Source organism: Cryptomeria japonica, chromosome 9 (assembly GCF_030272615.1).
Source record: "Cryptomeria japonica chromosome 9, Sugi_1.0, whole genome shotgun sequence".
Lineage (NCBI taxonomy): Eukaryota > Viridiplantae > Streptophyta > Pinopsida > Cupressales > Cupressaceae > Cryptomeria > Cryptomeria japonica.
In genome coordinates, this window is record NC_081413.1 from 203,647,009 (window position 1) to 203,664,537 (window position 17,529).

General features: G+C 35.3%; 1 protein-coding gene across 1 annotated transcript; it reads left to right on the forward strand.

The window, feature by feature from the left end:
• Positions 1-10,356: 10,356 nt before the first annotated feature.
• LOC131038861 (cucumisin-like) lies at positions 10,357-16,709 on the forward strand. Its single transcript, XM_059211542.1, has 11 exons — positions 10,357-10,610; positions 12,834-12,900; positions 13,055-13,158; positions 13,255-13,352; positions 13,446-13,592; positions 14,099-14,204; positions 14,390-14,906; positions 15,082-15,182; positions 15,591-15,699; positions 15,835-16,048; positions 16,162-16,709. Exons 1-11 carry the CDS (start codon positions 10,357-10,359, stop codon positions 16,707-16,709), a joined length of 2,265 nt encoding a protein of 754 aa, XP_059067525.1.
• The last annotated feature ends 820 nt before the right edge of the window (positions 16,710-17,529 follow it).

A 17,529-nucleotide genomic window follows, 5' to 3' on the forward strand; every position in this document is an offset into this window, starting at 1 on the left:
ATCGGTCTCTGAAGTATGCAAATGATTCTTTAGGTAAAGGTTTAGTGAAGATATCTGCAATCTTCTCTTTAGTATTCATATAAACCGGTCTAACTTCATTTACTTCCACCTTTTCGTTCAAAAAGTTGTACTTGATAGATATGTGCTTTGTCTTAGAATGAAATACCGAATTCTTTGATATATCAATAGCAGCAGAGCTATCACAATGAATAACTTCCGGTCCATCACAATCCACCTTTATATCCTTCAACAATTGCTTCATCCATAGAACATGTGTACAGTTAGTAGCAGCAACAACATATTCAGCTTCAACAGTAGATAAAGAAGTAAATGATTGTTTTTGCTGATCCATGAAACCAACTTATTTCCAAGAAAGAAAGCTCCACTAGAAGTACTTTTCCGGTCATCAACATCTCTGGCCCAATCAACATTTGTATATGCACATAATGTAAAGTTATCATCCTTAGGGTACCACAAACCATATTCTGATGTACCTTGCAAGTATATAAAAATTCTTTTCACCGCACACTCATAATTTTCTCTAGGATCACTCTGAAATCTTGATACAATGCAAACAACATTCATTATGTCAGGCCTAGTCTGAGTCAAATAAAGTAGACCTCCAATCATAGATTTGTATCTTGTAGGATTTACCATTGCAGAAACATCTTTTCTTGTCAATTTATCGCTTGTAACCATAGGAGTACGTATAGGTTTAGAATCTCCCATACCAAATTTCTTCAACAATTCCTTAGCATACTTAGTTTGACAGATGAAAATACCTTTATTAGTCTAAGTAATCTGTAAGCCTAAGAAAAATTTCATCTCTCCAATCATAGACATTTCAAATTCTTTCTCCATATTGTTAGAAAATTTCATGCATAACTTATCTTCACCTCAAAAAATAATGTCATCAACAAATACTTCAATAATCAGTATATCATCATTAGTGATTTTATAATATAAATTACTATCAGCATTACCCTTAGTAAAACCAAGCTTCAAAAGATATTTGTCCAACCTTGCATACCAAGCTCTAGGTGCTTGTTTCAATCCATATAAAGCTTTCCATAATCTGCAAACCATGTTTGTATCATCTGATAGTGAAAACCATCAGGTTGCTCAATATAACTTCCTCATCAAGATCCCCATTAAAAAATGCACACTTAACATCCATCTGATAAACCTTGTTGTTCTTATGAGCAGCATAGGCAAGAAATAATCTTACAGCTTCAATCCTAACTACAGGTGCACAAGTCTCTCCATAAACAATTCCTTCCTTCTGAGAATATCCTTTACAAACCAATCTAGCCTTATTCCTTATAACTTGTCCATCCTCATTCAATTTATTCCTAAAAACCCATTTAGTTCTAACAATATTCTTATTTTTAGGCCAGAGAACCAAAGTCCATGTGTTATTTTTCTCAATCTAATCTAATTCTTCTTCCATAGCTTTCAACCAATATTCATCTTTACATGCCTCAATTAATGATACCGGTTCAACTTGTGAAATTAAGCATACCTTATTAGTTGCCAGTCTTCTTCTTGTCATCACTCCATTGTTCTTATCCCCAATGATCTGATCTTCTGAATGATTTAATCTCACATACCTAGGAGTCCTTTGACTCTCTGTTCCTCTTCCCTGTTCTTTAGTTACTGTAGTATTTTCTGATACTGCCAGAGTAACTAGTTCAACACTCTATTCTAGTAAATGTGCTACTGGTTCAAATATAATCATTTTCACCGTCGGTTCCTTCTCATATACTCTGATTTGACCTCTATTCAGCTCATCCACTTTGACATTAGCACTTTCCACAATTCTCTACAATCTCTTGTTATAACATCTATATGCTTTTCTTTCATTAGTATAACCAAGAAATATGCCTTCATCACATCTAGGATCGAATTTGTCAATGATATCATCTCGCCTAATATAACATTTACTGCCAAATATTTCAAAATACTTAACTATAGGTGTATTGCCAAACCATAATTCATAAGGTGTCTTACCAGTTTCTCCTTTGATATGTACTTTGTTGAATATATAAACCGTTGTGCTCACTGCTTCTCTCCAGTAGATATGAGGTAGACTAGCTTCCATCATCATAGTTCTAGCAGCATCCAACATAGTTTTGTTCTTCCTTTCCATAATACATTTTGTTGAGGTGTCCGAAAAATAGAAAATTGTCTTCTTATACCATGCTTCTGTTGGCTTGATGATGATTGTAATGAATAACTTCATATGTTGTCATTGATGAAACACATACACACACATATGTTCATATTATCTACCCGCGTGACTTCAAAGTTGTATATATTGCAACTGGTATACTAGAGGTTTATATCAAATTGGTACATGATGACAACTAGTATATACATGGAGACAACCATTGTGTATTTATATAGGGATATACATAACTCGATATCAACCTGAAGATCCAACAAAAATTATCAAAGGAGCATCGAAGGACAAACGGTTTATATGTTTAACTCCAACCAGCATTGTTGTTCCAATTGGTATTTATTGATTATGTGATGAGTTATCACTGGACATGATGAGTTATCCCCACCGATAAATTTTGGTGGTATTTATGTGATGAGTTATGATTGTTTGAACAGATACACTACACCTAGGAAATTGTGATATGATTTTTAGAGGCTGACATGAAATCTAAATGTCTATATATTGACATCACAATGAATTATTTTGTATGAGCGAAGGTGATATGTTATGAGATGATTTGATGTGAAGGAAGAAGTGTTAGGTTGCAGAGTATGTTGGTAATTAAGTGTTGAGTGCACAAAAGAGGATCTATTCAAGCACGTTGTGCTACTACTAGATCACACTACATGTTGTTTTCTAATCACTGCAACAGTCAAATCCCCTAACCAGGTAAGCTTTGATATCAATTGATGGACTTTTAAAACTCTAAGAGGGAGGGGGGTGGGGGGGAGGGGCGGGATTAGCGACACCAAAAACAATACTACTTTAAACTAAGAAAAGCTATTGAAATAGGAGGGAAAATTCTTGCATCTACTTCTAATGTTTCATTCTTTTATTTTGATATCAATAACAGGCGAATTGAAACAGAGCAAGAACTAGAGAAGATATGCAATGCATATGTACCATTACAAGATTCTATTTTTCCTTTTGGAAAATTTGTGGATGATTTGCAAAACAGGTTAGATACCTATGATTTTGAAAAGGCAAAAAGACTTCGATCCCTGAAGGAGTTGAAGAATTTACTCAGAAAATATTAAAAGATATATATTTTAGAAAATTCACTTATAGATCTATAAAAGGGTATTTTTACATTTCAAAAAAAATATTATTTATAATAGGAGTTGTTGAAACATTGAGTTTTTTTTTGTTTTGGCAATTAGACCCAAAGTGGTATAAAATATACATTTAGTAGACACTTCCAATTGGAAAAGTTATGGTCCATATATAACTTAGCTATAATGAATCTATATAGACCATATGTTAGACTAAAATTAATTTTTAGTTAGAATTGAAATTCACTTGTGCTGATAAGTTAGCCTGAAATGTGACACAGTTCTGTGCTTTTACCCGCCTCCCTTGAGTATGACTTTGTTCTAGCCAAAATTTTGACATAGGCGCCTAAATTATGATATTAGGGCTATCATCTACATCTTTGATCAATTTAAAAATCAACACACACACATTCAATAAAATCAACCACAATATCTTTGTTTAGAACTCAATGTTTGCTTGATTTCTTCACACTATCCATGTTGAGAGTAGGCTCCACCATCATCATACTAGACTAAAGAAGCCTAACTCTTCCAGACACCATTTCTAGATACCATTTGCCCTAGATAAATCACTAATGACAATAATATGATGAGCCAACTTGCTACAATCATCATACACAATACTACAAGTAATTAATGTCTTTGAATTTATCATTCTCCCTCTTTTCATAAACCATGAACATTAATTCCCCCTTTTACACATTATAACACCACTTCAACTCACAACTATTTCTTGCCTTTACTTGCACTTTCTAAAACTGAAATAACTGATTGACATCAACCCTTACCCAATAAAAATTTCAATTGTTTTGGACTTCTAAAGCGCAAATCCATTCCTACCTTCTTCCTACGTTCAACAAATCCTTTCCAAAACAATTCTTCTCAGCACCCACCACATTTTTTCAGCACCCATGTATCTTCATATCACTATAGTCATTATCGTTGGCTTGAATCACATACTCAGTTTTGATTTCTAGTTTTAAAAATGTTAAACATTCAAAATTGACTAATATTCTTTAAACTTAATATATTGCTTAATGTATAATTTAAAGCTGACATACCCTTTATTAGATAGAACGTCTAATGAATTCTTCCAAACACTATTTTTCTCAAATCTTCAGCACCACTATACCAAAAAAAACTTCAACGCAGTAACAATGCCATTTCATTTTCAAACCATGCCGCACAAGTCACGCAAGCTGACCAGAAACCACATATCTTTCCAATGGTCACGCCATTATCTATAACACTTAAAAAGATATTAAATGCAGCCTTCAAATTTCTTGCAACAGGTGCAATAGATACTTGGCTTCAAACTATCTTCAAACTTTTAAGGCAAAAGATTTATTCTAACGCTCTCTTCAACTTCATTCACACAACCTTCAATGTCTTTCTTCCTTCTCACGTAAAGCTCTTTCAGGAACTGCCAGATCGTTATCTTGTTGATAGAAAATTATCACGCAAAAATCTACACCTTCAATCACACAACAAACCATGAATGTGAATCTCTGCTCCTTTCATAGCAGATCAGAGAACTATGTAAAGTGCCTAAGCAAAATGTGGCTTCTACAGATGTCTCCTTACATTCCTTCAATAGTCACTTGCTCACATCGCATTCACAGGTGTAGATCACATTCACAGGTGCTCAGAGAAACGAATGTTCTGACGGAAATGGCTATACAGGCTTTAGGATGCATTTTATATCTTTTGTACATTATAAATACATTGCAATGGATGTTTGGTATATCTCAAAGTCATTTTCTGTTCTGATAATATAAAAAAAGAAATGAAGATGAATAATTATTCGATTTTGTGAAGATGTATTTACAATATATACTGCAAATGTTTATAAAGTGTTTTATTCTGATTACCAACCATTTTATACAAAAAAATTCTCAACTAACCTATTCTTTTATTATTAGGATTTATTTTATTTAATCTAATCTAACTAATACCCTAACTAATATGTTCTAACAAGTTGTGGGAAATTTAATTTAATTTATAGAATATAATCTAACTAATAGCCTGACCTCAGAATTTGTAGCCACTCACCAGCAATTCGCTGACAATAACCTCCTACTTGGTGCAGCTGAATCAAAGGATGCTACTCAACTTCAAGAGCTCTTGTTTTCTTATGGTAAAGCTTTAGGACAGGTAATCAATAGGAATAAATCAGAGATAGTTTTCTTCTCTAGCCCATTGTCCATTGAAAAAAGGATTCTAAAAATTTTCAACTGCAAGAAGGGCACTCTTCCCTGCACATACCTGGGTATTCCCATTGATAAGGGACTGAGGAATTCGAATCTTTGGGATCCTCTAATGATTAAACTGGACCAGTCTATTAATTCCTAGAAAGGGAAGTGGCTCTCATGGGTTGGTAGGTTAGTAATGCTTCAAGCAGTAATTTCAACTCCCAATTTATTTAATGTCTTTCTTAGCTCTTTCTGCAGGTATAAACTCTTTCATCATCCAAAAAATGAGGAACTTCTTCTGGAAGAATATGAAAGAAAATAATAAGATTGCTCTAACCACTTGGGATAAAATTTGTAAATCCAAGTCTTTCAAAGAGCTAGGAATTTGTAACCTTCAGCTCCAAAATAAGGCATTGGGGGCTAAATTAGTCTGGAAAATTCTCTTGGACCCCAAGGCAAGGCGGGTAAGAATGATGCATACTAAATATATAGCAGCTGGTGAGTCTTCAAATCTTCTGCCAATTAGCAATCCTCCAAAAAGATCTCAAATATAGAATTTCATCCTCAAGTGCAAGAATTTTATAGTAGATTTTGTGTCTTGGGACATCCATGATGGTTCAACAAGCTTATTCTGGGAAGACTCCTAGGGGGGATATCCTAGCTTAGATAGTCTCATTTCTGTTCCTACTACAAGAGACTGGCTTAGACATCACTGGGGGATTTGTGTTAGAAACTATGTAGAATTTTCTATGGAAAATGATGCAAGAGCACCCTTCTAAGGTCTTCCTCCATTTGATTTTTGTTAGAATTTTGCTTCTTTAAGAAGCCATGTAAATGTAATAAGAGCCAAGAGCTCATTGGTCTTGTTTAGGTCCTAGTTTGGGTCCTAGGTTCACAAGTCCAGGTTGAGTTTTCTTGTGGTGTAGAGGGTATGTGTGACATTGATGAGTTTGGGGTCCTTTTAGCATGGTTGTGTCCATAGGATAGCCCAATGTAGGCCCAAAAGTCAAGAAAAGCAACATTGCAAAAGTTGCTCAAAAGTTGCAAAAAGTTGCATGACAACTTTTCAAAGTTGTCATGCAACTTTTCCACCTAATAGGTAATAAACTTAACTTGGAGTGGAGAACCCTAACTTTGGCACACAAATCAAGGCAAAGAAATTATATATTGTTGCAAACCCTAAAATGATGGTTGGATGTCAGATTGTACGACCCAAGGGAAAAGACCTTGACTGTGACTGTGTTTTTGTTGCCAGTCGGCACAAATGGAGCATTAACAGATTGACAATGGATTGTTTTGCAAACTAAATGGTGTTGAGAGTCTTGCATTGTGTTTATAATTTCATTTTGAGCACTTAGGTTAGGTTTATTGTGCAAGTTTTGTGTGTTTTGTAAATATTTTGTGAAGTTACTCTTTCACTATCCAGTTTTGGACTGTTTTGTGTAAATGGGTTGACACCTCCTATCCCCATTGTGGAAACACCATGAAACCATGGGGAATAGGAGTGCAGACCCTATATAGTACCTCAGAGGAAGCAGGGCCCCTGAAGATGCAGGAAAGCCTGTCAAAGACCCACTCCTAGGCGAGACTGGACTGTGCCCGGCTAGGAAGGGTTGAGGTTGCAGAGGTCCATGAGGGCAAGGTAGGACAAGGAAGAAGGAACCCTTTGGAGGAGTTGTAGAGGGGTGTGTGGAGCACCATTGGTGAGAAGGAGGAGCTTCCACCAATCTAGATAAGGTGGTAAAGACAACAAACCATCACTGTGACCTTGGCAGGCCTAAAAACCCTCAAAAACCCTTAAATTCACCTAGGGCAGTGTACAGACACTTGGAGGCCCAAAACTAGGAAAATCTTTGAGCCTTTGCCAAATGAATAGCAGTCCCTTTGGGAAGTTTCACAAGTTTGAGCATTGTTTGCAAGAGGGAGCCCTAAAAGTCGGGAATGGAGGCCTAATTGGGCACATTCCTTGTAGCCCTATTTTGTAGGAAAGAAGCAAAATAGTGAGATTGGTAACAAATAAGAAGGTCAAAACCTCTTGGGGGCACATGAATGGATGGAAAACTATGTCAAAGACCTGTCCTATCCTTGCTAGGACCTAAGAAGGTGTAGGAGGAGCTAAACCCTTATTAGCCATGTGAGGGTTTTTGAAGTTTGTGAGTAGGTGTGACCTTGGGAGAAGTATCACAGGTTGTTGGTGGGTGGATTGGGCAAGGTCAGAGGATTACTCAAGCAAGGGAGGTCCTAGAGGCCCTAGGGTGTGGTTGGAACACCTGGTGATCCAAGGAACAGATCAAGGAGCATAGACTAGGCTAGTCTATCCCATATCCATTCCCATCAGAAAACTATTTTCCTGGCTAGGACTAGAAGAATCTAGATGACCTTTCCCTTCCCTCCATATAAGGAGAACAAATTTTTCAGGCCATAAGGGATAGGCACATGGTGTTTAGAGAGGGCTCAAATTCATTGATTTGGACTCCATCAAAGTCAAGTCATTATAGTGCCAAGGAAGGTTACAATATTCTAGCCAGTCAAGGCCTTGCTGAACATTTGAGTATCCCTTAGAAAATTCTCTGGAATAGTAAGATTATCCCTAAAGCTGGCATTTTTGTGTGGCTAGCAGTTAAAAGGAAAATCCTCACAACATAGAAATTTAGGAAAATGGGCTTCGAGGGCCCCTCGAGATGCATCCTTTGCAAGGATCATGAGGAAATAATTGATCTTTTGCTAAAGTGTCCTTTCTCAGCAAAGTGTTGAAGCTGGTTATGTGCTAAACTTGGTTGGATCACAACACTTCCAAATGATATAGTCTCACTCTTTCAAGGTTGGCCAATTAGACCCAAAGACAACATCCTGGGATCCCTATGGGAAATGATACCCTCCTGCTTGGTATGGGAAATTTGGAAGGAGAGAAATAGGAGACTCTTCGATAATAAAACAAGAAAAGTAGAATCAGTCTTCTCCTCTTTTGAGGCCTCCATTATGGAGATCATAAACATGAAACTTTCCTTCTCCTTGGATTTAAATAAAGACTTCACTGACTGGGATGGCGGAGCAAGATTAGAATGGGTTGGCATCAAAATACCTCCAATTTTAGGGAAGAAAAGCAATGACAGAAAGAGTGCAGTTTGGTCTCCCCCCAATGCTGGTTGGCTAAAACTTAATTTTAATGGATCTTCAAAAGGGAATCCAGGTGCCTCTGGTGTGGGTTGTGTCATTAGAGATTGTAGGGGTGTTGTTAAAGGTAAGCTGGTTGTCCCTATCCCCTCGGATACAAACAATATTGCAAAATTTAAATATCTTCTAATAGGCCTCATTGAGTGCTCTGAAAGAGGTATCAAGAATCTAGAAATTGAAGAGGATTCAGCGATTTCAATCAATGCAGTAAGAAATTCTACTTCCCCCAACTGGAGGTTGAAGGCTCCACTTGAAATAATCCAAGTGGCTTTGTCTTAATTCAAATTTTTTTCCTATAACCATATCTATAGGGAAGCCAATTTTGAAGCAGATGTCCTTTCTAAGAACGCATCTGAAGGGATCGTTATCAATTGGTGGGTGGAGGATTTAATTTTTTAATAGCCTAAAGGTTTCCTGAATTGTGGTTTTGATCTACAAATTTAAATTTGAAACTCTTGTTTTGCATTGCCTCCAATGGCTACTTCCGTTTGTATTTGACACCCACCAGCGAGTTTGTATGTTAAGTTGGACAAAATTTTAAGGTTCTTAATGTCTAAAGGGAATTTAATGTAGAATGCTTCATTGGTGGCAACTCTTTAAAGTTTTTTTTGGCGCATGACTCTGCTCCTTAAATTTGAATTTGAATGTCTTGAAAAATCCTTCCAACGGTTATCTCTATTCAAACTTGACACCTCCCTGCAAGTTTGTCAGTTGAGTTGGCGTTGCTGAGTTGGAGATATTCTCACCCTTGTTGCCACATTATAAGTAATTCTTGACAAGTCACTTTCTTAGGCGAAGGAGTACTTTCTATAATGTTGGACGTCTTTTCATTAGATGGCGATTTGTCTGACATCATTAATTGTCTTCGACTTGGCATGTTGCAAGAAGGATTGCTGTGATCTTAGTAATCTTTTAAAATATTCTCAAAATAAAACAAAGGACACAATCATCATGAATCAATGAGCTTGTGTTGGCTTCATGGCAAAATCTCAGGTTAAAACTGGATCTTTGGCATATGTTCCTCCACCATCTTTTCTCTAGGTTTTGCTCTCAAGGTACTTTTCATTTATGATAGTTGGTAGATGAAGGAATGTCAGAAGTAGTTAATATGGCCATTGTTGAGGCAATTTCCAGCTATTTTACGCTTTTCTTGTAGCTTCCCTTCTCTTTGAATTTCCTTTCCTATCAAGAAAGTTTGACCTTCTACTCTTTGACAGAAATGGTAGAACCCTTTGCCTTTTTAGTTAAAGTTTATCCCCACCTGACTTCTTGGTTTGGGGTGGATACTCCTATTTCTTTGTCCTGTCGGAACTATCAAGTCTCTTTCAAGGAAATTTCGGACCATCGTCTCAGAAGACTTCTTTGCAATTTGGAGCCGCTAGTAATTTTGGCAGTCAAAATGATTCTCGGGCATGGTCATTTTAGCAACAAGAATACTCGAGGGATAATTCGTTTATCTCTTCAAGATTTGTTGCATCTCTACTTGACAACTAGGTTGCTAAGGCGGAAGTGTTGGCTTTGACCACACATTTGTTTGAAGCAGACGTTTTGGTGGGATTAGACTCTGTCCTCAAATATGCCATCCTTGATACTGGACTCCCTCGACCTGGAGATATGCTTTTGCTTTCAGTTCTGGGGAAAACCATCAATTACTATCTGTTTTTCTCTATATCTCAAAGGTCCTGCACTCATGCAACATAGGGCTTTTACAACAATGGCAGTTAGGTTCCTCAAATGGAAATTTCTGGGTGAAGATCCTGACAACCATGACAGGGAGGATGAATTTAGAGATTTGGCCAGGTTAAATGGTTTTCTCTCGCTAAAAGTTGAGCATGAAGGGTCACCTGTAAGTGTAAGTGGAGATGGTAGTGATGCTTCCCAAGTGGGTGGGGGTCATGGGCACTCGGTGCCTATGGTAGAAGCAGGGGTCGTCCACGTGGAAGGGGTTGTGCTCAATAGGACTAAGCAGTTATGAATTTCTTGCCACTAGTTATGATTTTGAGTTGGTTTTTGTTAAAAGGAAAACTTAAATGATGTTTTGATGTTGATATTATTAGACTTGTAGCAGTTAGATTGTCTTTTCAAAACTTTCAAAGATTTTAAGTTGGGTCTGTATAGTTATGAAACTCATTCCCGTTTTTTGTAGTGGGATGAATTTGGATTGTTTGGGGAACTGCCCCTATCTATTTTGAACATTTAGATCTTAAGTTTCTGATACGTTTATGTATCTGATTTTTAAAAATTTTAATACAAACTTCTTGCCGTTTACCTGCCAAAAAAAAATTTATTTAAATTTTTAATTTCACTTTAAAAAAATATAAAAGTTAATTTTTTAATCAACTTAATTTGCGAAAAAATGAAATTCTAGCCAATGAAACCTAAAATGTGAATCGTAATTTTAATTTTAATTTTTTTTTTTTTTAATAAATTATAATTTTTTTTTAATATATATACTAAACACTTTTAGATTCTAATATACAGTGTTTGGCTTTGCTAGGGTTTGTTTATTTTCTATTATCCTTAGCCCTCCTTATGTCAAACCACACCATTGTGCAAATGAAACCATTTAACAGTATACATGTAGAAACATATAGAAACATATGCATCCCCTATTCACACTCACATATATGCACCTGTAGCTCTTGAGTTGTAAACTCACACACGTGTTCCCCTCTCTCTCACACATGACACATGACCTATGACCTTGTATACACACAACTAGCCACTCTCTTGTAGTACACATGTACGTTTTTGATCATACATAACATCTTTCTTCTACCATGTTATTTGGACTGTCTCTCACATGTTCTTTTGCTCACTTAGCCTACTCATAACCTCTCATACTTGTTGGAATCTCCACATAGCTCTTTCTTGACCTCTACTAACAATTAATTTGTCTACCTATGCTCTTTCTTTCCCTCACAATCCTCTTTCACTTCATTACTCATTCCCTAGTATCATGAGATCCTTTCCTTGCATGACATTAGTGACTTTTTATACCCCAAATATGACTTTCTTCCTTTCTATATTCTTTTTATTTTTTGACTATTGTCACCTCAACTCCCCACTAGTTCTTATATTCTCACATACATTCTTCTTGTTGAGCCTTCCAATCTATCCATGCACTTTCGTGGATGTTTCCCTAATTCATGGGTGTTGAAATTCACATACCTCTTACTATTTGAACTAATTCTACATTAATGCATTTTGTTCTCAAATCTACTTTGGTCATTCATTTGTACATACTTGGCCCTCATAAATGCTAAAGAAATAAGAATGACCCGTCAATGGCTCCTTTGAGCTCACTCATACCATTTAATTGTGTTCTTACAACATTAATGTGTGCATCCATTTCTTTCATCTGTTTGTCTTAGTCATTAAACAACTATGTTTCATTTTACACAACAAATACTCTTTACTACAAAAATATTGTCTTTTATTCTTTAGCATTGTCAAATTTTTTCATCATGCTTATCTTAGACATTAAAAACCTTCCTTTCATTTTACACAACAAATTAACTTAAAAAAAAAACCTTTTCTCTTTGTCCTTTAATGTTGTCATTCCTTCCATACTGCCTCCATACCTTCTTTAATCTATCATTGTGATAATTTTTGTAACAAATTATGGTAATTGCTTGTAATGTCATTGTGGCTCCTCCTCCCCTAAAATAAAATTAAAATTAGTTTTACAATTTCAATTACAAAATTTTCATGCTGTATTTCCATAACAATTGATTGTTTAATGGAATATTCTAGTCCAATTAATAGACTAACCTCATATTTTATTTATATATATATATATATAATTAGAAAATAATAATTAGCATCTAGATTTCCTGATTTACAGTTATTCATTTGTGTTTTCTATCTCGTCACGTTTCAAATATTCCTAATAATTATTGCTTAAAGAATAGAATTTTATAAATTTAGAAAAGAGTAGCAAGATCACCTCAAATTGAGTCAAAATCGATAAAATCTTTAAAATCCATAATGTTATCCAGTAGCAATGATAGAATGTTTTCCTACATCTTCTAGAAATATAATTGGCGATGAGGATTGTTGACCTTCCAAATCGCTATCACAGAAGCTTCAAATAGAATAAAGGGCGGACTCATCAGAGTGGCACCAATGCCCTGTATAAATCAGGACACACGACTTCATAGTTTTTTAAGATTAGTGTTGCAATGGCAGCCCCGGGAACAAACTATTTTCTCTTCTCAGCGTTTTTGTTTATGATGATGTTGCACTGCATGCCCGGGTCTGCTGAACAAGATAGGAAGGCATGTTTTTACTCTTATTTTTCTAAAACAAAAGCATCAAGTTTAACCAACTCTGGAGAATTGAGTTTAACTATCAATGGAGCATCTCAATAATGTTTGCTGACTGAGTGAATATTTGTTATGTCAAATTAGCTTTATGTAGCCTACATGGGCTCTACTCCGTCAAAAGGCTATGGGAACTCCCTCAAAGCAGCTATTCCTATGTACCTTGGAATGCTAAAATCTGTACACGGAAGGTTGTTAAATGTTAACTTTCATGTCTAACAAATTTAGCTAACAATCACTGGTTTGGAGTGATTTTCTATTAATAGCTCATTATTAAATTGTTACAGTGACGAGGAAGCTAAGATATCTTTGAGGCATAGTTATGGTAAGAGTTTTCGTGGGTTTGCAGCTATGCTTTCTCAATCTCATGCCCAAAAACTATCAGGTAAACTCATTTCAAAATATATTGAAAAAAAAGATGTGAATATATATTCTTTAATGGCTGATTATATAGATTTGATTTATTCTTGAAGTATAGATATGCATGGTGTGGTTTCGGTGTTTGAGAGCAAGAAGCTGCATCTCTTGACTACTAGATCGTGGGATTTCATCGGTTTCCCTGCATCTGCTCAAACATATCATTTAGATTATCAGAGCGACATCATCATTGGTGTTCTGGACACTGGTAAATCATTTTTCATCTTTGTTTGTACTCTCATTTTGATGATAGATCAGACTGTGATCTGATACGTGTATGCAAAAATTTAATGTCTTTAAGAATTTAAACTTGATAGATCAGAGTGTGATCTGATACGCGCATGCAAAAATTTAATGTCTTTAAGAATTTAAACTTGTAAAATTTTATTCCAGAAGATTGAAATATTCTCCAAATTCTTAATCAACTTCATATTTTATTTTTGTTGATGCCGGAGTTTGTAATGAGCTCTTAAACATTGGAAGCCAATAGAACAATGCAATTCACTCTAGACTGTAAAAAAATAATAAAATAATTTATTCTCTTTTAGTGTTTTTTTTCATTGATCTTTCCATCATATTAGCATGTTAGGGAGTTAATTTCTAATTAGATGAAAAATGACATTCTAAACCAGACTCTCTGAATCTTAATGTCAAAATTCTAAAGAAGACTATCCGAAACTCAATGTTTTCTTTCACATATCTGTTGTGTTGTAGGAATATGGCCAGAATCAGAGAGTTTTAGCGACGCAGGATTAGGTCCTGTTTCCCCCAAATGGAGGGGTGGCTGCAACACAACATCTGGTTTTCCTGCCTGCAACAGGTTAGACTCATTCCTACTGTTTTTATTATTATTAATATATTGCATAAAGTTTTTTTGGTACTTGTAAACGAAAGAAAATTAAATCTAAGTAAAAAATTAAATATACAATTGGGGGCAAAATTTTTTAATTGCTTTTAGGGAAATTAAATTGCGTAATGTACCTAAGCATATGATTGAATTTGCAGGAAACTTGTAGGGGCAAAGTTCTATCGTAGCTCCAGCAAACGACCAGATCCCACGGAATACATATCTCCAAGAGATGGAAACGGCCATGGAACACACACCTCCTCTACAGCTGCTGGAAATTTTATTAAAAATGCAAGCCTTTATGGTCTTGCTCCAGGGGAAAGTCGAGGTGGAGTCCCTGGTGCAAGGGTTGCTGCATACAAGATTTGTTGGGATTATGGTTGTGAGGATGCAGATCTTCTTGCAGCCTTTGATGATGCTATCTATGATGGCGTCGACATTATTTCTTTGTCAGTTGGACCGGACAAAGTTTTGCCCTACTTTCAAGATTCCATTGCCATTGGAGCATTTCATGCAATGAAGAGGGGAATTCTGGTATCTAATTCTGCTGGAAATAGTGGACCTGGTATACCATCTGTTATAAATAATTCTCCTTGGTCTCTAACCGTGGCAGCAAGTACCATTGATCGCAAGATGGAGACTCAAATTCTTCTCGGAAACAAGATTCACATAACGGTAACATTCTAAAATTTTTCCCAGAATAAACTTTTCTATAGCAATTGAAATTGTGATCCAACAACAAATTTTGTCTTGTAAAAATTTTAAAAAAATCTTTCCTAATCAAAATCTTAACTATGCTGGTCACAAGAAAATTATCTGCCAGAGCTTTACTTTGAACAATTCTCTACAGGGGATTGCTGTAAACACATACACGATGGAGAAATGGTATCCTTTGATATATGGAGGGGATGTTGCTAATGTTTCTGGGGGTTTCAATTCATCTCAATCCAGGTAATAAACAAATTCAGAACACTTATCACATGTATGGAATATGAGTTATTTAATCTATGCTCTTATTTCTCTGATATTTCCAGTGCTTGTTTATATGGTTCTCTGGATCACAAAAAAGTGGAAGGAAAGATCGTCCTCTGCAATTTATCTACCAATCCTCCAGATCATTCAGTTTTTCTTGCAGGCGGTATGGGTACCATTATAATTATTGATGATAGTCCTGACGTGGGTTACGAATTTTTAAATCCTGTATCAGCAATAACTAGCAAACAGGCATAAACTATATTGTCTTACATAAGGTCAACAAGGTAAATTGCACTAAAGTTGAATAATGAGAATGAAAATAACTACCTTGAGAGCCATGGAAGAGTTTCTAACATTTTATTACTTATATTTGCAATACATCAGCTCTCCGGTTGCAAAAATTCAAAAAACTGATAATGCCAAAGCATTTGCACCAATAGTGGCTTCATTCTCATCTCGAGGTTACAATCCAATCACGTTGGATATTCTCAAGGTATTCATCTTTTCTGATATTATAATCCAAAAGGTTTTGGAAATAAATCATAGCTCTGTATCACAAAATGGTTGGAATTTTAATTAAAGGTCCCATGGAAAATAATATGATATAAAGATGGTTGTGTGTTATCAGCCAGATATCACTGCACCAGGTGTGGACATCTTGGCGTCTTGGTCCAAAAATGTATCGCTGACTGGCTTTCCAGAAGACACAAGGTTTTCAAATTTTAATATAATTTCAGGAACATCTATGTCTTGCCCTCACGCTTCAGGAGCTGCAGGGTTTGTTAAATCTTATCATCAGGATTGGTCCCCTGCCGCTATTAAATCAGCTCTTATGACTACAGGTATTCATTCATTTAGATATCTCTCATCTAAAACAAGAAATTATATTAAAAAGTTAATTACATAGAAAACTCAATAACTAGTTTTGTCCTTAACAATTTAACTTGTGATGCAGCATTAGTATTGGATCCAAAGTTGCCAGGGAATGGTGATGCAGAACTTGGTTATGGGGCTGGGCAGATCAATCCAATGAAGGCAATCGATCCAGGGCTTGTTTATGATGCAGGTGTAAATGATTACATCAATATGCTTTGTATGGACGAAGCATACAATGATACCACTTTGCGTTTGGTGACAGGAGACTATAGCAGTTGTGCTAATATAACACTAGTTAAAAATGGAGCACGAGAGCTAAACTATCCTTCAATAATGGTTTTTACTGCTCCAAGAAGATCATTTCAAGCTGAATTCCCGAGAACTGTTACAAATGTAGGAGTTGCAAAAAGTACATACAATGCTATTGTTACTCCACCTTCAGGAATCAAAGTGACAGTGAAACCAAAGAAATTATCATTTTCATCATTAAACCAAAAGTTGTCGTATACTGTTAGAGTTGAAGGTGCATCCCTAGTTAACAACACATTGCTTTCGGGTGCCTTAATATGGAGTTATGGGAAATACGCTGTGAGAAGCCCAATAAGTGTGTTTGCTCACTCAGTGTAGCTTGCTATTAGAAGTCTAAAATTTTATATTAATAGGTCAATACAATGTGTGAGAACACAAATCTGGCGCTATTTTGTTATACAAACATTTTTGGAAGATTTGGGCATACATGGTTAGATAAGATCAACATAAAAACATTCCAAAAGAAAAAGAATACCTGTTTTCAAAAGGTGATTTAAGAATTTCAGATTTAATTTTATATAAATTCTAGTAGTGTGATTTTATATCTATTCATTTTTTTTAATGTGTAATATTATTTTATAAATGATATGTAGATACTTACTAGTATACTTATATTTCAAAAGAATTATGTAAAATGTGTCAAGAGATATAGATTTTAAAAATAAAAATAAATGTTAGAATATAAAGATACAATTTAAATTTTAAAAAATAGAAATTAAATTTAGAATATAATACTAAAAATATTAACTATTTCCAAGAAACAACCTCACCAAATTTAATAAAATGTGCATCTTGTAACTTAATTGAATTATGCTTATCTACAAGATAATACATATGGAAATAATGTTATTGAAAGGGAAGTATCAACAGAAAAGGAACTGAGAAATTGGAAATAGAAATCGCTAGAAGAACTTCATGCATCAAAAGATCAGAAAAATTCTCTTGAGGCTTTACTTAAAGAAAGATGGATAATAATCACAAATGATCCAGATAGTATAAGATGGCGTGGGCCAAAAATGAGCTCCTATAAGGTTGGCCTTGGATATAAAATTAAAGAGATGTCGATAACTAAAGATGATTGGCCAAGAAAATTATTGTGGAGAAAATATTTCCTTCTGAAGGTAGGGATTTTTTCTTG

Coding starts and splice junctions, on each gene's coding strand:
- LOC131038861 (XM_059211542.1), top strand. CDS start 10,357: ATGGCAGTTAGGTTCCTCAAATGGAAATTTCTGGGTGAAGATCCTGAC. Junction 13,593..14,098: donor CATTGGTGTTCTGGACACTG/GTAAATCATTTT, acceptor GTTGTGTTGTAG/GAATATGGCCAGAATCAGAG. Junction 14,907..15,081: donor GAAACAAGATTCACATAACG/GTAACATTCTAA, acceptor AATTCTCTACAG/GGGATTGCTGTAAACACATA.